Raw genomic sequence first — 16,837 nt, forward strand, 5'->3', positions numbered from 1 at the left:
AATAAAGATTTTACTTGCTTTAATTGGTCTCGTGATATTTTATATTGCTTACGTAGAATTAGCAGTATCATTTTGGCGCCGTCTGTGGGGACCCGTGCAAGAAACCAACGTCTTGACGAGCACCCGATCACCATATCAACATGTATCCGTGGGCACACAACAACTTTGCCGACGACCAGGCGGACGCGGCGAGCTCCTCCGACCACTACGCTACCCAACAGCAGGGTCAGACGATGGACCTCAACCTCAATCTCTCACCACCGCATCCGTCGAATACGTACCCGGCCGCCCAGCAGCCGGTGAATTACATACAACCGGGATACCCACCACCCGGTCTGCCATACCAGCAGCAGCCGATGATGTATCCCGCCCAGTATCCGTACCCGGTCCCACCTCCACCGTACGGGTATTGGCCAGGCCAACCGATGTGCTACACTTCCCCGGTTGGTTATCCACCATATACGCCCGCTTACACAGCTCCAGCCGCCGCCCCTCCGGTACAACCGACCGCACAAGTAGAGCCGCAGCGTCAGTCCACTTCCCGGGCTCGACGCTCGGCTCATTCGCGGTTGGGGTCGGGGGGTGCTGATGCGATGGAGGCACCAGCTCAGGCCGTTCAAGCGGAGGACCCTGAAGAGGTTGCCCGAGCGGTAGCTTTCGATCGTCTCCGACCAGAGATGCGCCAGCGTTTGGGACCCCAAGACCCGAATCGCGGGCAAGAAGACGTACAAATGCAAGAAGCTAGCCACGAGGCTTCATCCGGATATAGCGGGTCGAGATCTCACCGACGACGACGCGCTCGGGATACAGCCCAAGCCGCTCAAGCCGCCGAGCTCAATGAAACCCGAGGATTGCTCTACAACCTCCAGGCTGAAGTTGCGCAGCTCAGGAGTGCGTATCCTGCAGCACCCCCGGCCGACCGATCGACCCTACACCAGACGCCTTTCACAGCAGCGGTAATAGCTCAGCCTTACCCGCTCGACTTAAAGGTCTCGGGAGAGAAGAGTTACGACGGTCGGACAGACCCTGAGGCTCACGTGAATGATTTCTTCAGCAATATGATGCTGAAGGGCGTTTCAGACGCCGTGATGTGCAGGGCCTTCTACTCAACGCTCACCGGTCGGGCGGCAGAATGGTTCCGAACCCTGCAGCCGGGATCGATCGACAAATTTGAGACCCTAGCGATCAAGTTTGTACGGAAGTTCATTACTTCCAAAGTGGTGAGGAAGTCCTATATGTACCTCGAAAAGGCCAAGCAGCTCGAAGGGGAAAGCTTGACCGACTTCCTCATCAAGTGGAAGGCAGCAGTCGGGGAGGTCGAGCCCATGGATGATGCGACCGCCACTCACATGCTTCACATCTCCCTCCGGGCGGGGTATCTGTACCAGGATTTTATCCTCCACCCCCCGACCACCTATGAGGAGGCCCTCCGAAGGGTCACTGATTATGCCAACGCAGGTGAGGCGAATGCCGTCAAGCGCTTGCAGGAGGTCGGCTCTTCGTCCCGTAAACTGGCCGGCCGGGCGGAACATCGATCGGGAGATGACAATCCCCGACCCCGCACCAGGCAGGGCGAGTTTACGGCCTTGAACCGATCCGCAGCGGAGGCCATGCAATACGCCCAGTCCTGCAATCTCATCAAACTTCCCCATCCCGATCGAGACGGCCCGACAAGAGTAAGCATTGTGCTTACCACCGATGCGCCGGGCATGACACCGAGGAGTGTACCCACTTGCGCCAATTATTGGAAGATTTGCTCAATTTGGGAAAATTGGACAAGTGTGTGGGAAAGAGAGAAGACAGCAAGAGAAATACCGATCGGAGGGATCACAGACGATCTCATCACCGCTCTGATCGGTCGGGCCAGGACCGAAGAGACGATCGAAGGGACGATCGTCATGATGACCGACGGGACCCTGACCCTCCGTCCGGTAGCCGCCCGTCCGGAAAACCTACCATCCACGTCATTTTTGGTGGGCTGGAAGATGCTTCCCGACCGCGGACAAATTGCCCGGTCGCAGTAGTGGATTCCCGGGAGACCGGGAAGAGGCAGAAGATGGAGCCCATAACCTTCACCCTCGAGGACCAACCTACCAGCAGTGATCACGGCATGGAGGCGCTCGTGGTCACGATTGACGTTAAGGGGACGGATGTCCAAAGGGTTATGGTTGACACGGGCAGTAGCGTGAACGTCCTATACTTGGACGTGTTTGAGAAGCTTGGCCTTGACAGGAAGGAGTTGACTCCGGTCGGTGTACCACTGTCAGGATTTACCGGGGCTCTTATCTACCCCGAGGGAAAAATAACGCTCCCGGTCGAGATCGGCACGCCTCCAAAGTCGATCCAAACGGAGCTGGAATTTGTTGTGGTCAACCTCCATTGCGTCCACAACATTATCTTGGGCCGACCCGCCATTATGAAGATCGGTGGGATAATTTCTATGCCTCACCTATGCATGAAATTCCCCACCCCCAACGGGGTCGGCGTGGTCCGTGGCGATGTCCAATCCGCCCGGAAGTGTTACACCCGAGCGGTTAATCGACGTGATTCCGGTCCATCTTCCCGGGTGAACACCATAGCCAAAGAGGAGGCTAAGGAACGGAAGGAGCAGCCTGAGCCTTCCGAAGAGATAGAAGAAGTTCCCCTATCCGAGGATCGCCCGGATAGAAAGATCAAGATTGGCCGAGCCCTCACTCCCGAGCTCCGAGCAGAAGTTCTGGCCGTGCTCCGGGAGTATGCCGATATTTTTGCGTGGGGGCCCGAAGATATGCCCGGGATCGATCGGTCGGTCATTTGTCACAAATTGGCCGTCGATCCCGCAGCTAAGCCGGTCGTGCAGAAAACACGACACCTCTCCTCCGATCGCCGCGAGTTTGTAAGAGAAGAAGTCAAAAAGATGGCGGCGATCGAGCACATCCGTCCGGTGGTCTATCCTGAGTGGGTGGCAAATATTGTTCTTGTTCCTAAGCCCCCAGCATGGAGGATGTGCATCGACTTCACGGACCTCAACAAAGCCTGTCCGCTCGACCCGTATCCTCTACCGAGCATTCATCAGATGGTCGACGAGACGGCTGGGGCCGAGTTAATGAGCTTCATGGATGCCTTTAAGGGATACCATCAGATCATGATGCACCATGAAGACGAGAGCAAGACAGCCTTCGTGACCCCGGATGGGCTGTATTGTTACCGAGTGATGCCGTTCGGCCTCCGAAACGCAGGAGCGACCTACCAAAGGATGGTCAACATGCTCTTTGCTGATCTGCTGGGCCGAACGATGGAAGCTTACATCGACGATATGTTGGTCAAGAGTCGGGACCGATCCGACCACACTCGGGACCTTCGGGAGTGCTTCCAGATCATGAGGAAGTACCAGTTGCGGCTGAACCCGACCAAGTGTACGTTCGCGGTTCAGACCGGCAAGTTCCTCGGCTACATGATGACCAAGAGAGGAATCGAGCCTAACCCGGCCAAAGTAAAAGCGATTCTGGACATGCAGCCACCTTCCACCGTTCGGGAAATCCAGCAATTGACCGGTCGGTTGGCAGCCCTCAGCCGGTTCCTCTCCAAGCTAGCCGAGCGCGCTTTACCTTTCTTCAAGGTATTGCGAAAAGTTAATGGATTCGTCTGGGACGAGGAATGCCGAGCGGCTTTTGACGAGCTGAAGGAGTATCTCATGTCACCGATCGTGCTCTCAAAGCCCGAGCTCGGAGAAGAGCTAGACGTGTACCTCGCCGTGTCCGATCGTGCAGTAAGCGCAGTGTTGTGCCGAACCGATCCGGAAGGGGTCCAGCGACCGGTGTACTATGTAAGCCACGCGCTACATGGTCCCGAGCTCCGGTACTCCCGGCTAGAGAAGGTCGTCTATGCCTTATACATTGCCGCGAAGAAGTTGGCTCCCTACTTCCAGGGTCGAGCGATTCGCGTGTTGACCGATCAGCCGATCGGACCAGTCCTCCGCACCGCCTCTTCATCCGGTCGCCTAGTCAAATGGGCGTTAATGCTGACCCAGTACGCGATCGAATACCGACCAAGACATGCTATCAAAGGTCAGGCCCTTGCTGACTTCCTAGTCGAGTGCACCGCCCGGGATACTCGACCCCCCCGAGGTAGCGGATCCCGAGGCTGAGTGGTGGTCGTTGGCTACTGATGGGTCAAGTAGCAAAAAAGGGGCAGGGGGAGGAGTAGTAGTCACGAGCCCAGAAGGATTCAAAGTCTATTTTGCTCTTATGTATCAGTTCCACCCGACCAACAACGAGGCCGAGTACGAAGCGTTCGTTAACGGCTTGCAATGCGCTCGGGACTTGGGGGCTGAATACATTCGAGCTCAAACAGATTCCGCGCTCGTGGTCGGCCAAGTTCTCGGGGACTATGAAGTCAATGGTGAGCGTTTGCAGTTGTATCGAGACCTTGCCATGGAAAAGCTCGCTCAGTTCCGGGGGTATACCGTCCGGCACATACCCCGGTTGGATAACGCCGATGCGGATATCTTATCTAAACTGGCCCAAGACGCCCCGGAGCACATTTCGAAGATAGCTCGGATCTTGGTGATCCCCAGACACAGTATCCACCGCCTGCCGGTCAATCCAATTCAGCCGGTGGAGGACAGCTGGATCACCGATCTGAAGGAATACCTCGAGCACGGTCGACTCCCAGACGACCCACAGCGTGCTCGAAAAGCCAAGCTGAGAGCCCCGAGGTTCCAAGTCTTCGATGGTCGACTTTATCGGCGATCGTATGGAGGCCCTCTTATGCGCTGCTTGACCGCGTTCGAGGCCGAGTTAGTCATGAAGGAGCTGCACTCGGGAATCTGCTCCTCACATCAAGGAGGTCGATCCCTGGCCCGTCGTATCATGCTGATCGGGTACTATTGGCCGTCCCTCCAGCTGGACTGTGAAAAGTTAGCTCGGGAATGTGAGACGTGCCAACTGTATGCTCGGATGCCTGGACGACCGGCAACGTTCTACCAGCCAGTCACGACCGCAATTCCTTTCGCTAGGTGGGGGGTAGACATCTTGGGCCCCTTCCCTCAGCTCTCCGGTCGGAGAAAGTTCGTTATCGTCGCTATCGATTATTTCTCCAAGTGGATAGAAGCCGAGCCTTTAGCCACGATCACATCTCAGCAGTGTGCTCGCTTCCTTTGGCGCAATGTCATTTCCCGTTTTGGCGCACCCGTGCATCTCATTAGCGACAACGGTCGCCAGTTTGTGAGCCAATACTTCCAGAATTTCTTGGCCACGATCGGGACGACTCACGTCCGGTCGTCGGTCGCTTACCCACAGGGAAATGGACAAGTGGAGAATGCTAACCGGACGATATTGGAAGGTCTGAAAAAGAAGTTACACTCGGCTGGTCGTAGTTGGGCCGATGAGTTGCCATATGTTTTATGGACTTATCGGACGACCCCGAGGGAAGCTACTTTGGAGACCCCTTTCGCCCTGGTTTACGGAGCTGAGGCCCGACTTCCGATCGAGGCCTGGATTCCGACCGATCGAGAGAGAACCTATAACGCGGAAGAGAACGAACACGCGATGGCCGTGGACCTTGATGGGGTCGAGGAAAAACGAGAGCTAGCCGCTCGGCGAATGGCCGAGTACCAGAAACGTGTCAAGAGTTCGAAAGACGTTCGGGTCAACCCTCGCTATTTTCAAGTCGGAGATTACGTTCTACGACGAAGGGAGGCCAGTCAGCCTTTAGAGGGCGGAAAGCTAGCTCAGAACTGGGAAGGGCCGTACATCATCAATGCTGTCATACGGCCGGGTACATACCGACTAGAGACAACGACTGGTCGGCTAATCGAGGGGACTTGGAATTCCTAGCACCTCGTTCTTTTTAGGCATTAGCCTATTTTTTGTATTTCTAGACGAAGTGGGGGCTTGACCTGCGAGTTAGTCCCGGTCGTCATTTCTATGTAAATTTATGGTTGTAAAATTAATTCAACCGCCTGCGAGCGGGAAAGTTTAATGTATGTACGATCAATGATTGCTCGACCGTTTGTATGCGGCGATCGGTTATTTTCTTTCACCCTCGTTACACGCAGATCAGTTTGACATTCGTCAACCGGGCAAAATCTATCGATCGGTCAAAACGCGCTCCACATTGGCGGACACCCAAGTCACGCCGCTGATCGGGGAAGCCAGGAGCTCTCAGCATTATCCCCCGATCCGTCCAACTTCTGTCCACTATTGCACCCACTCGTGCCTCGAGCGCACAATAGTGTGGGGGCTGGGATAAGGAAGTATTCGCAGGCCCGTCGCTCGGTTACATCCCGACCGTAGAGGCTTGCTTTCAAAAATTTTTCGACAAAGGCCTGGGGATCGGGTACACCCGATCGGTTGGCCAGATTGGACGTCGAAATATCAAACGCACGACCAGGCCATAAGGTCGTAAGGTCGGGCGTCGAGTGGGTCGAACCAGCGCAAGATCGGGCCACAAGGCCGCGAGGTCGAGCATTAAGGATCAGCACTTACGCGATTGAAGATAAAAGTGCGAAAAGAAAGAACGAATAACACGAGTTAGAGCAAAAATAAATTTTATTAACAAACAAAAAGTTGCCCGGTACAATTCGGGACCGGGCTCCCGATCAATGGTCCTTTACAAAAAAGAAGAAGAAGAAAGGAGCCTATTCTACTTCTTCATCTCCCGAGCTCCGGCAGCCGGTTCCTTTCCGCTCGGGGTGGCCGCCGTTGATGCCCCGGCTTCAGACGCCTTGGCTTTTGGGGCGAAGGGAGAGGGACCGGGATCGGCTAGGTCTGGGGGTAGTACCGAGAGGACCAGCTGAAGGTCTTCCCCGTCTAGGGCCTGCTCCAACCGGGAACGGACTCGTTCGAGCATCTTCCGTTTCCCGGCCGTAAAGCCCCAGCGACCGAATGAGACGATTAGCTCTTCCCCGATCTCTGTTCCCCGGGCTGCTGTAAGGAAGGCCGAGCCCGAGTCCTTGTCTTTGAAGGCTGCCCGCGCCAGCTCGCTCGGATTCTCGAGCTGAGCCTTCAGCTCCTTGGCCTCTCCAATCGCCCGACTGGCGACCTTCTCGGCGAGGACCCGCTCCTCGTCGCCCTTCTTCAGGGCCTTTTGCGCCTTCTCCAGCTCGGCCTGGAGCTCCTTGATCTCCTTCAGACGACGAGCGGCCGTCTTCTTATGATGATCAGCTTCCTCGGCCAGCATAGCCTGACCTTGAAGGAGCTGGGTCGCCCGGGAGATCTGCAGTACAAAAGGATATCCAGGGTTAGCCCGATCAAAGTACATTAGCAAGAAAGCTGTTAGTTGAGAAAAGCTCACCTCAGCCAGGTCGTGGCCGATCCGTTCAGCCACCTGGGTCGGGGTCATCTTCCCCAGATCCACTCGGGTTGGCGCGGCGTTGCCGATCCGTGCCAGCACGGACGTAGACTCCCTCTCTCGCCCGACCGGAGGGCTCGGGCTGTGCTGCTCACGGCGGCGCTTCAGGCTGCCCACCTCGATCGCGCCCTGGTCGGCGACCTTCTCCTTGCCCCGGGCGACCTCTACCCGGGTGACCAAGACGTCAGGCTGCTCGACGACGAAGCCCTCACCCGTCGTCACGGTCGAGGCGCTCAGGGGTCGGGCAGTGGGAATCTCCTTTTCCCCGGCCGCCTTGGTCTTTGTCTTCTTCTTCCCGCCGAGGGAGATCTTGGCGGGCGGGGGAAGGGCGGTGTCTTCATCACCAAATTCTGTCATGGCTGCAATAAAAAGAGTTAAGTTAGTTTGATCAAGAAATGAAGCTAGGTCGGGAGGAACAGCTCGAGATAAACCTTTCTTCTTCCGTTTCGACGGCTTGGCGACCGTCACGCCCATCGGTACGGGAAGGTACTTCTCCTTTAGCTCGTACGTGGGGGGCGGGAGCTTGGCGGCTGCGAGACTCTCGGCTGTCCGGAAGATGGAGTACTCGTGTATTTCACTCGAGATCCGAGTGACCGTCTCCTTGAGCGCCTGAGTCGCGGCCGGCACCACTTGCTTTCTGAAGTGGCTGCTCCAAGTGCGATCGACCGGGAGGATCCAGGGGTCGTATTTGATGGAGAAAATTCTGTTCTTCCACCCCTTGTTGTTCCCGGGCAGGCCTTTGATGGAGCACATATCTGCTCGGGATTGCAGCATCAGGAACCCACCCCCGTAGCGGCCCGGGAGAACCTTGATCTGGTAGATGAAGTTGAACAACTCCATCGTGCACTCGGCCTCGTGCCGAGTGCATATCTGCGGGAAGCAGGCGAGGATCCGATGTGCGTTCGGGCAGATTTGAGCCGGAACGACCCGGTAGTACGCTAGAAAGGCCGTCAAGAGGGCCGGGAAGGGAATGGCAATCGGGGCCATTAGGGAGTCGTAATGCATCCCGATCCACTTGCCCCGATGCCTGTCAATCACGTTCCCCAGCTGCCGGCTCGTGTCGAATTCTACCCGGCCCCGGAGTATTTCAGCAATCCGAGCCGCTTCGCCTTTGGTCAGCAGGCTCATCTCTTGCTCGACACTCTCGCTGTTCAAGAATTCGAGCTCGACGGCTGGTGTGGCCGGCCCGGCCGGGTCTTCTTCGGTCTGCTCGGGGGTATTTTCTCGATCACCCCCTCGAGGAGCAGCTTCCGGGTGGTCCCCAACCACCCGGGTAGGCGTTTCCCTAACGCCCTCAGTCGGAGAACCCCGCCCGCTTGACGTGGTTCTCCCTTCCTCTTCTTCGCTGGAGCTCCCCGATCCGCTGGAGCTAGAGCTCGATGTCCCGGAAGAGCTTGATGCGCTGTTATGCTCGACAGCTCGATCAGGGGCTGGCGTTGCTCGGGGGCTGGCTTCGGGAGTGTAGGACATAATGTCCACTTCCTCGTCGCTGATACGCTCGACCTCCTCATCGTAATCCGCGATCGAGGCGTTTTGGCTGTCCGAGTCCGTCATTTCGATCTACCTAACGGTCGGTCGGGGTTAGTAAAGGACTTGAGTCGTCCGGGACAGTTAGTTGACCTAGCAGTTCTACCTATAGTTGAAAGCGTGAAGTAAAGAGAAGGAGGGAGAGCTTACCGGATGAAGGAACTTTGCGAGAGAAAGCTTGAAATTTGTTGCTTGATCGCCTTGCTGAGATGCTCTGCTCGGGATTCTTAGAGGATACCGACTGAAGCAAAAGAGTGAGGAAAGTTCAAATGAGGGCCTCAAGGGCCTATTTATAGGAGGGCATTTAGGCGGGAAATGGGCCAACTTGCCTGACACGACCCGCGCTGAATCCGAGGCGACGGATGGGATCGCCGAGGCCGGCAGAGGCCGACACGTGGCGTAGGAGGGAATGACAGCTGGCCGGTCGGTCTAATGCCTGACGGTTGGGCTTCTTCATCCCGTCCCGTTTTTTCCCGACTGATCAAAAAGGCCCGGGCTGGGGGGCTCTTGGTAGGGAATATCCCGACCGACATAGCTTCACCACGACCGAGGAGCCTTTTGTCTCTTTCTCCTTGTCTTTGCAGGTAACAGGTCGGGCCCCACGAGAAGAACCCGGTCGTAGACCGACCGGAGTTGCCCGAGCGACGGTGTCGACCACCGAGCGGTAGCCCTTTGGCGGAAGAGCTGACGAAGGACACGTGGCGGCTCTTTACATCGACAGGCAGGGCACCCGGGAGGATGACACGTGGTGGCTACGTGGAGGACATGCCGAACGGCGGGAATCCTGTCCCCGGCATAGCGGCTATAAATACCCACAGTAGCTACAGTGTAAGGGACTTTTGGACGATCGATAGGTTGTTACTAGAGAATCCCGACCGCACTCAGTCGGTACTCAGAGCAGCCAAGTAGATTGTACTTAGGGCCTTTACCGTGATCAATAAAGATTTTACTTGCTTTAATTGGTCTCGTGATATTTTATATTGCTTACGTAGAATTAGCAGTATCAACATTAAATAATTATTATAATTAAAAATAAATAAATAAATAAATAAATATATATATATATATATATATATATATATATATATATATATATATATATATATATATATATATATATATATATATATATATATATATATATATATAGTGAAAGGTTCCCGTGCGGGTGAATGCTTCCCGTGCGATTGTGCAATTGATTAATGTGCGTGAGATTTGTACTCAATGTGCGTGAGTGTTGTGTCTAATGTGCCTGAGATTTGTACTTAATGTGCGTGAATGTGTAAAATGCAGCAGAAAATATGGATATCAGCTTCTTCCCCATCCCCAGTAGCCATTGTCCCCTTCCCTGATGATGATGATGCAGAGGCGAGCTATGGTGATTAAGAATTATGATGATAATACAACAGAAATTCACATTTAGCTAGTGTGCAAATTTTGCTGTGCGTGAGTCATATATATAAACATTTAACTGTACTGAAGGTAGCTGATAATCCAGAATCCATGGACAAATTGAAGGAAGAAGTAACAAGAAGCTTGGGCGTTAATGTGCGTGAGTTTTCTGTTCTACTTCTTTCTGAGATCGTAATTCTGAACTACTCACGCACATTAAGCACAAATCTCACGCATATTAAGCACAATACTCAGGCACATTAAGTACAAAACTCACGCATATTAACATCACACATTAAGTACAAATCTCAGGCACATTAAGCACAACACTCACGCACATTAAGTATAAACCTCATGCACATTAATCCACCGCACAGGAAGCAACAAATGCACATGATCCCTATATATATATATATATATATATATATATATATATATATATATATATATATATATATATATATAAAACACGTCTCCCCCTGAGACGAAGCGAAGAAACTTTCTTCATCTCCAGTCATGGAAATGAACTCTTCGTTTTCGATGACCTATTTGACCCTTATTCCTTTCATGTTTTGGTATTTAAAAATTAGTGGGATGATGTAATACAATACAATATACTTGGTGAAATTAATATCATTTTCTCCCTTCACTTTTGTTGTTTCTCCCTTTCAAACTGTGTTTTGCTCCCCTTTTCTTTCTTACTCCTGCAACTTTTACCTCCATACATCTTATAGCCCCAAGGACACTACCAATTGCATTCTTGGAACAAGTATAAAAATATTTTCATCATTGCATTAAAAAAAAAAAAAAAAAAAAAAAAAAAACCAATGAAACCATGATATCTTATATAATCAAATCTTATACCAAGAATGAATGTACGCAGAAATCACAAATTAATAAAAATACAGTTCAAATTTGATTGCCAGGAAAACAATGGCAATTAAAATTTTTAAAAAGGCTCTCACTCTGAGTAAGCTTTGTTTTAGCAGCCAACTGTAAATTTTCAGAGCAGCCAACAATGTTATCCTACAAAACTTTCGCATCATTAGGTTTATTCCTGCTTTGTGCAAGTTTGAGTGTATTAACTCAGATATAACACGTGTAAGAGACGAAACATCAGAAGTATGCAATCATATATCTAGGAGCAGGCGCCATGGATCTTCAACCACATCCTTAATCCTTCTCAAAGAGTACACTGCCTCTCTTCCATTTCCATCGATCAGCCAATGATCGTATGTTAGGGCAATGTACATGATTGGCCTGGGGACAATGTTGCCTCCGACAACCATTGGGCGGTTCACTATTGTGTGCATACCCAGGATGACAGACTACAATAAGGCATAATAAGGGTGTTAATGGTCTAATAGTTGAATGTACAAATGCGTTACTGAATAGTGAAGATGAAGGTACCTGAGGGGGATTAATAATCGGGGGTACACAGAAGACTTCCATAGACACCGCCATTGGATATTCTGGAGTGCACTAACTGCAGCCTGAAATTAGTGCAAAAATGCATTTAGTCATAGGACTGGAACTGAAAAATTGTCAAATATTTAAGAATCAAATTCTTATCCACACACACCTTGATAAACCCAGACATAAGTCCTAGTTTTACTCCATGATTTTCAACAAAGGCATCCTTGTATTCAGAACGGTGTTTCATCAAATTTTGTCCTGCAATAAGCAATAGTGTAGAAAGGAGTAAGTGATAATAATCGTGAACCAGAACATTATTAACAATTTACACTGAGAAATTGTAATGTGCAATTTTGCATTCTTGATTTCTACAATACTTCAACAAGAAAACAGCTAGTAGTAACAGATCAAGCTTTGAGAGGAATTTTAATCAAATCCTAAATCCTAATCATGTTTGTTGCTGTTTCTTGAAAACTTTTTTAAGTCACCTGGTTTCTTGACAAGTTCCACATGCCGCTTTTTACTGGTTTGGAGATCAGCCTCAAGCTTCTTATACACATTTCTTAGCTGTCAAACAGGTATCATGGATTAAATTGTCACAATAAAAGTAGTTTCCACAAAATATATTCTACATAACATGTAAAGTATGGTCACCTGGTTCCCAGCACAGCTAGGAAGGCTCCAAAAATATACCTGAAAATTTATAAACATTGTTACATCCTCTTTTTAAAAAAAAAAAAAAAATCTCAAAATGGCAGTATAACACAATAGATATGCAAAATGCTCAATCAGATATAACAATGAACAACCTCGATCATAACAACAAACCACAAATAACCTCTATATAATTGGAAACAAATAACTCACAAATAATGCGACTAAATTCAATTCCATCAGTAATAAAAAAAACCACCTCTTGTAACATCCTAAACACAAAATAATGAAGTGCATAGTACATACAAAGGAAATTTTGTGCTTAACAGCACAAAATATAATAAATAAATTGTAATAACACAAATCTGGAAAATTACTCACAGAAGTCCCTATCTTGCCTTTTGAAACAAGGTCATCATCCACCAAACTTTGGACAACATCTTTTACAGACCGGCTAATCACACCTTTCTTAGGACCCAACTTCTCAAGCTCCTTTAACTGAAAAATGCAAAGAAAATATATAAACTTCATATTACTAAGATAAATTATGTTTATGGCTCAACTAAAACATAAGCTTTCAGACTGATTCACTTCTGGATAGTGTCAAGTGCTTTCAAAATTTCTGATAATAACTATCTATTGGAACTTTTAAGCATAATAACAACAATTATAATAAGATTTTAGCTTGTGGGCTCACTTGTTGGCATAAGTTAGCCATCCTCCCATCCCCCAGGCCCCAAACCAGAAGAAAGAGACACCACAATTTAGAATAGTAAGAAAAACAAAATAGGACTTAGTTTCTGCTGTTGCCAGTACAAGTGCAGAAAACAAGGGGAAACAGTTAAGTTATAAGCAGCAGCAAATAGAAGATGAAGAATCGGCGGAAACGTTATCAGTTATCACCCAGAGATACCAAGGTATGTTGCTTCTATTGCAGCTGTATCTATTGTTCAGAAGGCTAACCTTTTCGGATACGCACAGGGTGAAGCTAGAGGCATTGCAGTAAAAGCCAAAACTGCAGTTTACAAAGTTTGCTGGTTCAAAACCTTTGCTGATTCTGATATTCTTGCGTGGGATGGATCATTGGTCAAGATCAAGTCACCAATAATCATTACAAGAGCATGTGCCATCACAAAAATGGTGGAAGTGAGTAACATCACGAATGACTATTTCTCGATGTGTTATGCCTGACAAGAGCTTCATAAATTTATGGCAATCTCCACAAATGCGTAGATTTTTGAAGATTCTTATGGTATTGTTAGTATTGTCATTTAAGAGTGCAAAAGCTAGAGCCAGCCTTTCACTGTGATGTAGGAGGTTTGCTCTTTTTTCCTGATCTGTTACATTACGAAGTGAATAATCCTTGTTTGGAATATAGCCTGCTGAATTAAGTTGTAAATACAGCTCATCCAGTTTTTTGTGGATATCAGTTAATCTTGGATGTGAAGCATCCTGAGACAAAAAGACATGGATTTGAGCATTGACCTCAACCCAGCTACAACCAGGTTCCTTTTTAATGCCCTGGTCAGACATAAATGCTCTCAACTTTGCAACATCATTCCACATCCCTTTGGCAGCATATATATTGGACAGCAGTATGTAACTTGACTCCACTTTAGGTTCAAATTCAAATAGAAATTTTGCAGCTTTCTCAGCCAATTCAATGTTTCCATGAATCGTACAAGCACCAAGAACAGTCTCCCAGATTAATGCATTTGGAGTAAGCTCCATATGTTCAATGAAGTTTTTCACCTCATCAAATTTGCCTGCTCGACCAAGGATATCAACCATACAAGCATAGTGCTCAATGGAAGGAATGATTCCATATGTGTTGTTTATTGACTCAAAATATCTTCTCCCTTCATCAACTAAGCCCATGTGGCTACATGCAGAAAGGACACCAATAAAAGTAATCACATCTGGCAAAGTACCTTCATTCAACATCCTTCTAAAAGCTTGCAAAGCCTTTTTGCCCTGTCCGTGCTGGGAGTATGAAAATATCATTGTGTTCCATAAAACAGTATCACAAGAATCCATGCCCTCAAACAGAGTTTCAGCATCAGCAACGCATCCACATTTACCATACATATCAGCTAATGCACTGGCCACAAACAAATCACTAAACTGCCCAGATTTAACTGCTAAGCAATGCAACTGCCTTCCATTACTAAGGCTTGCTATACGTGAAGTGCCATTCACACAACTTGCAAGAGTGAATTCATTTGGCTTGACACCTTCCTTTAACATCTGACTTAAACATTCAAAGGCTTTTTCTCCCTGATCACTCTGTGCATAGCCCGCAGTCATCACTGTCCATGTGAACACATCTTTTTGAGTCAACCTATTGAAAATAACTTCGACATCATTTAGGCACCCACATTTAGAATACATGTCAATAAGAGTAGTTCCAACATAACAATCAGAGCTCAAGTTTTCTTTGACTACATGAGCATGTACTTGCTTCCCAAGACTAACATTTGACAAACTGGAACAAGCCCTTAGAATGCTGATAAATGTGTACATATTTGGCTTGAAACCTTCAATAAGCATCTGTCTGAAGATTTTAGGCCCTTCATGAGATGTTTCATTGTCATGGAATCCAGATAAAAGTCCATTCCAAGAAATCACATCCCTTGAATCCATGGAAACAAAAACCTTGTAACCATCACTAAATGACCCAAAGTTCATGTACATTGAGATAAGCGTGTTGTTAACCACATTCTCAGAATCAAACCCAAACTTGTAAACACAAGCATGGATGCTTTTGCAAAAAAGTAAATCACCTAAATAAGCTGCAGCACTAATAACACTTGCAAGAGTGAATTGGTTAGGCCTCACATCTGAATGCCTCATCAGTTGAAACAGCTGAAATGCTTCTTTTTTATGTCCCTGTTGATCAAGGCCATTAATCATTGTACTCCATGCAACAACATCAGGACTTCTGATTCTCTTAAATACCTTCATAGAATCCTCAGGCAATCTAAACTTGGAATACATATCCACTAGACTAGAGCTTATATAATTATCAAGTTCACTTCCAATCTTGATTGCCACCGAATGAAGAACTTGGCCAACTCTCAAGTTACCCACATTAGCACAACTCTTTAAAACAGTACTTAAAGTATAATTGCTAAATCTAAATTCTGACTCAGACAAACTACAAAATAATCTTAAGACCTCTTGCCATTCACCTTCTTGTGCATACCCATTAAGCAAGGCATTCCAAGATACTAAATTCTGCTCAGACATATGAAGAAATACTGTTTTTGCATCCGCCATCTTATGGCATTTAGCATAGAGATCAATAAGCGCAGAACCAATATAAACATCAGAAAAGGTGTCAGATTTTACTACCTCAGCATGCAACTGCTTCCCAAACTCTAAATTGCAGCACAAAGAACAACCCTTCAAAACTGTCGCCAATGTAAATCCATTAGGCTTCACACCTTCTCTCTTCATCTCACAAAACAATCTAACACTCTCACTACCATTCCCTTCAGGTAGAAATCCTGAGATTAGTGATGTCCATGATACAACATCCCTCTCAGGCATTTGATCAAACACTTTGAGTGCAGAACTTAGATCCCCAGATTTTGCATAAAAATTAATCAAGGAAACATACAAATGCATATCTGGGTCAATAAAATTTCTAACCAGCTCCCCATGAAGCACTTTTCCTTCTTTCAAATTTTTCGTTTGCGCATAATCTCGGAACATTTCAGAATACCATTTAAGATCCCTCTTCCGAACTTTACTAATATCTTGAGCTCCTTGCTTAACAAGAATCCCCAATGGTACACCCTCAATATCCACAGAAGGTAATTTTCTGGGCAATGTCTGAAACCCAGAGGAAGCATTAAATTTTGAACTATTTGGCACGGTTTCAGGTTTGTTGAGGCATTTTATCAAACTAGTTTTGGTTGTGGGGTAAAGGGTCTGAATGGACCGTGGTGAGAACCGTGGTGAGCTAAACATCTGTGCAGAGAAACATTCACATTCCATATGTATCATCTGTTGCCAATTTCTTGCTCATCTCCGTAAATGGCAATCTCACGATCGAGCCTCCATGGCTACTCCTCTTTCCACTTCAATTCCCCGAGTAAATTATGCATAATGCTACTGCTTGAATAATGCCAAACAAAAAGGACAAGAATAAGTGAGAACAGGGACGGTCCTAAAAACCTGTTAGGTCAAGCCTCGTTAACGACACATTAAATAGAAGTAAAAATAATAATTATGTCGTAACAATCTATTATACTACTAATAAAAATAAAATCCTATTTTTACAACTTCGCCTAAACTACTTCCCAAGTTATTACTACATAAAATCTAATAATTATTATGGTAATTAAGTTAATAATTACATGAATATTAGTATAATTGACTAATAATTATTATGATAATTAATCTAATAATTACCATAATAATAGTATAATTACAACTGAACATGAATCGTTGTATTCTTTTACAACTATTACAATTACTTTTTTGATAATCTATATATACACACACACAC

At 47.7% G+C, this 16,837-nt stretch overlaps 2 protein-coding genes across 3 annotated transcripts; both read right to left on the reverse strand.

Annotated features, from left to right (window-relative positions):
* Window positions 1–11,381: 11,381 nt before the first annotated feature.
* Window positions 11,382–13,039, reverse strand: LOC109182597 (dihydrolipoyllysine-residue succinyltransferase component of 2-oxoglutarate dehydrogenase complex 1, mitochondrial-like). Its single transcript, XM_019332746.1, has 7 exons — window positions 13,019–13,039; window positions 12,703–12,819; window positions 12,322–12,360; window positions 12,156–12,234; window positions 11,834–11,925; window positions 11,739–11,744; window positions 11,382–11,579 (listed from the first exon to the last, which is right to left on the reverse strand). Exons 1-7 carry the CDS (start codon window positions 13,037–13,039, stop codon window positions 11,382–11,384), a joined length of 552 nt encoding a protein of 183 aa, XP_019188291.1.
* Window positions 13,040–13,416: 377 nt separating this feature from the next.
* LOC109182833 (pentatricopeptide repeat-containing protein At3g24000, mitochondrial-like) lies at window positions 13,417–16,499 on the reverse strand. 2 transcript variants are annotated; one of them, XM_019333046.1, is made up of 2 exons: window positions 16,136–16,499; window positions 13,417–16,073 (listed from the first exon to the last, which is right to left on the reverse strand). In XM_019333046.1, exons 1-2 carry the CDS (start codon window positions 16,176–16,178, stop codon window positions 13,420–13,422), a joined length of 2,697 nt encoding a protein of 898 aa, XP_019188591.1. In that variant the 5' UTR covers window positions 16,179–16,499; the 3' UTR covers window positions 13,417–13,419. The 2 variants fall into 2 exon arrangements, with proteins under 2 accessions (XP_019188591.1, XP_019188590.1); XM_019333045.1 differs by having other exon boundaries at window positions 13,417–16,499.
* Window positions 16,500–16,837: the final 338 nt, after the last annotated feature.

This window comes from Ipomoea nil, unplaced genomic scaffold (genome assembly GCF_001879475.1).
Source record: "Ipomoea nil cultivar Tokyo-kokei standard unplaced genomic scaffold, Asagao_1.1 scaffold1074, whole genome shotgun sequence".
Lineage (NCBI taxonomy): Eukaryota > Viridiplantae > Streptophyta > Magnoliopsida > Solanales > Convolvulaceae > Ipomoea > Ipomoea nil.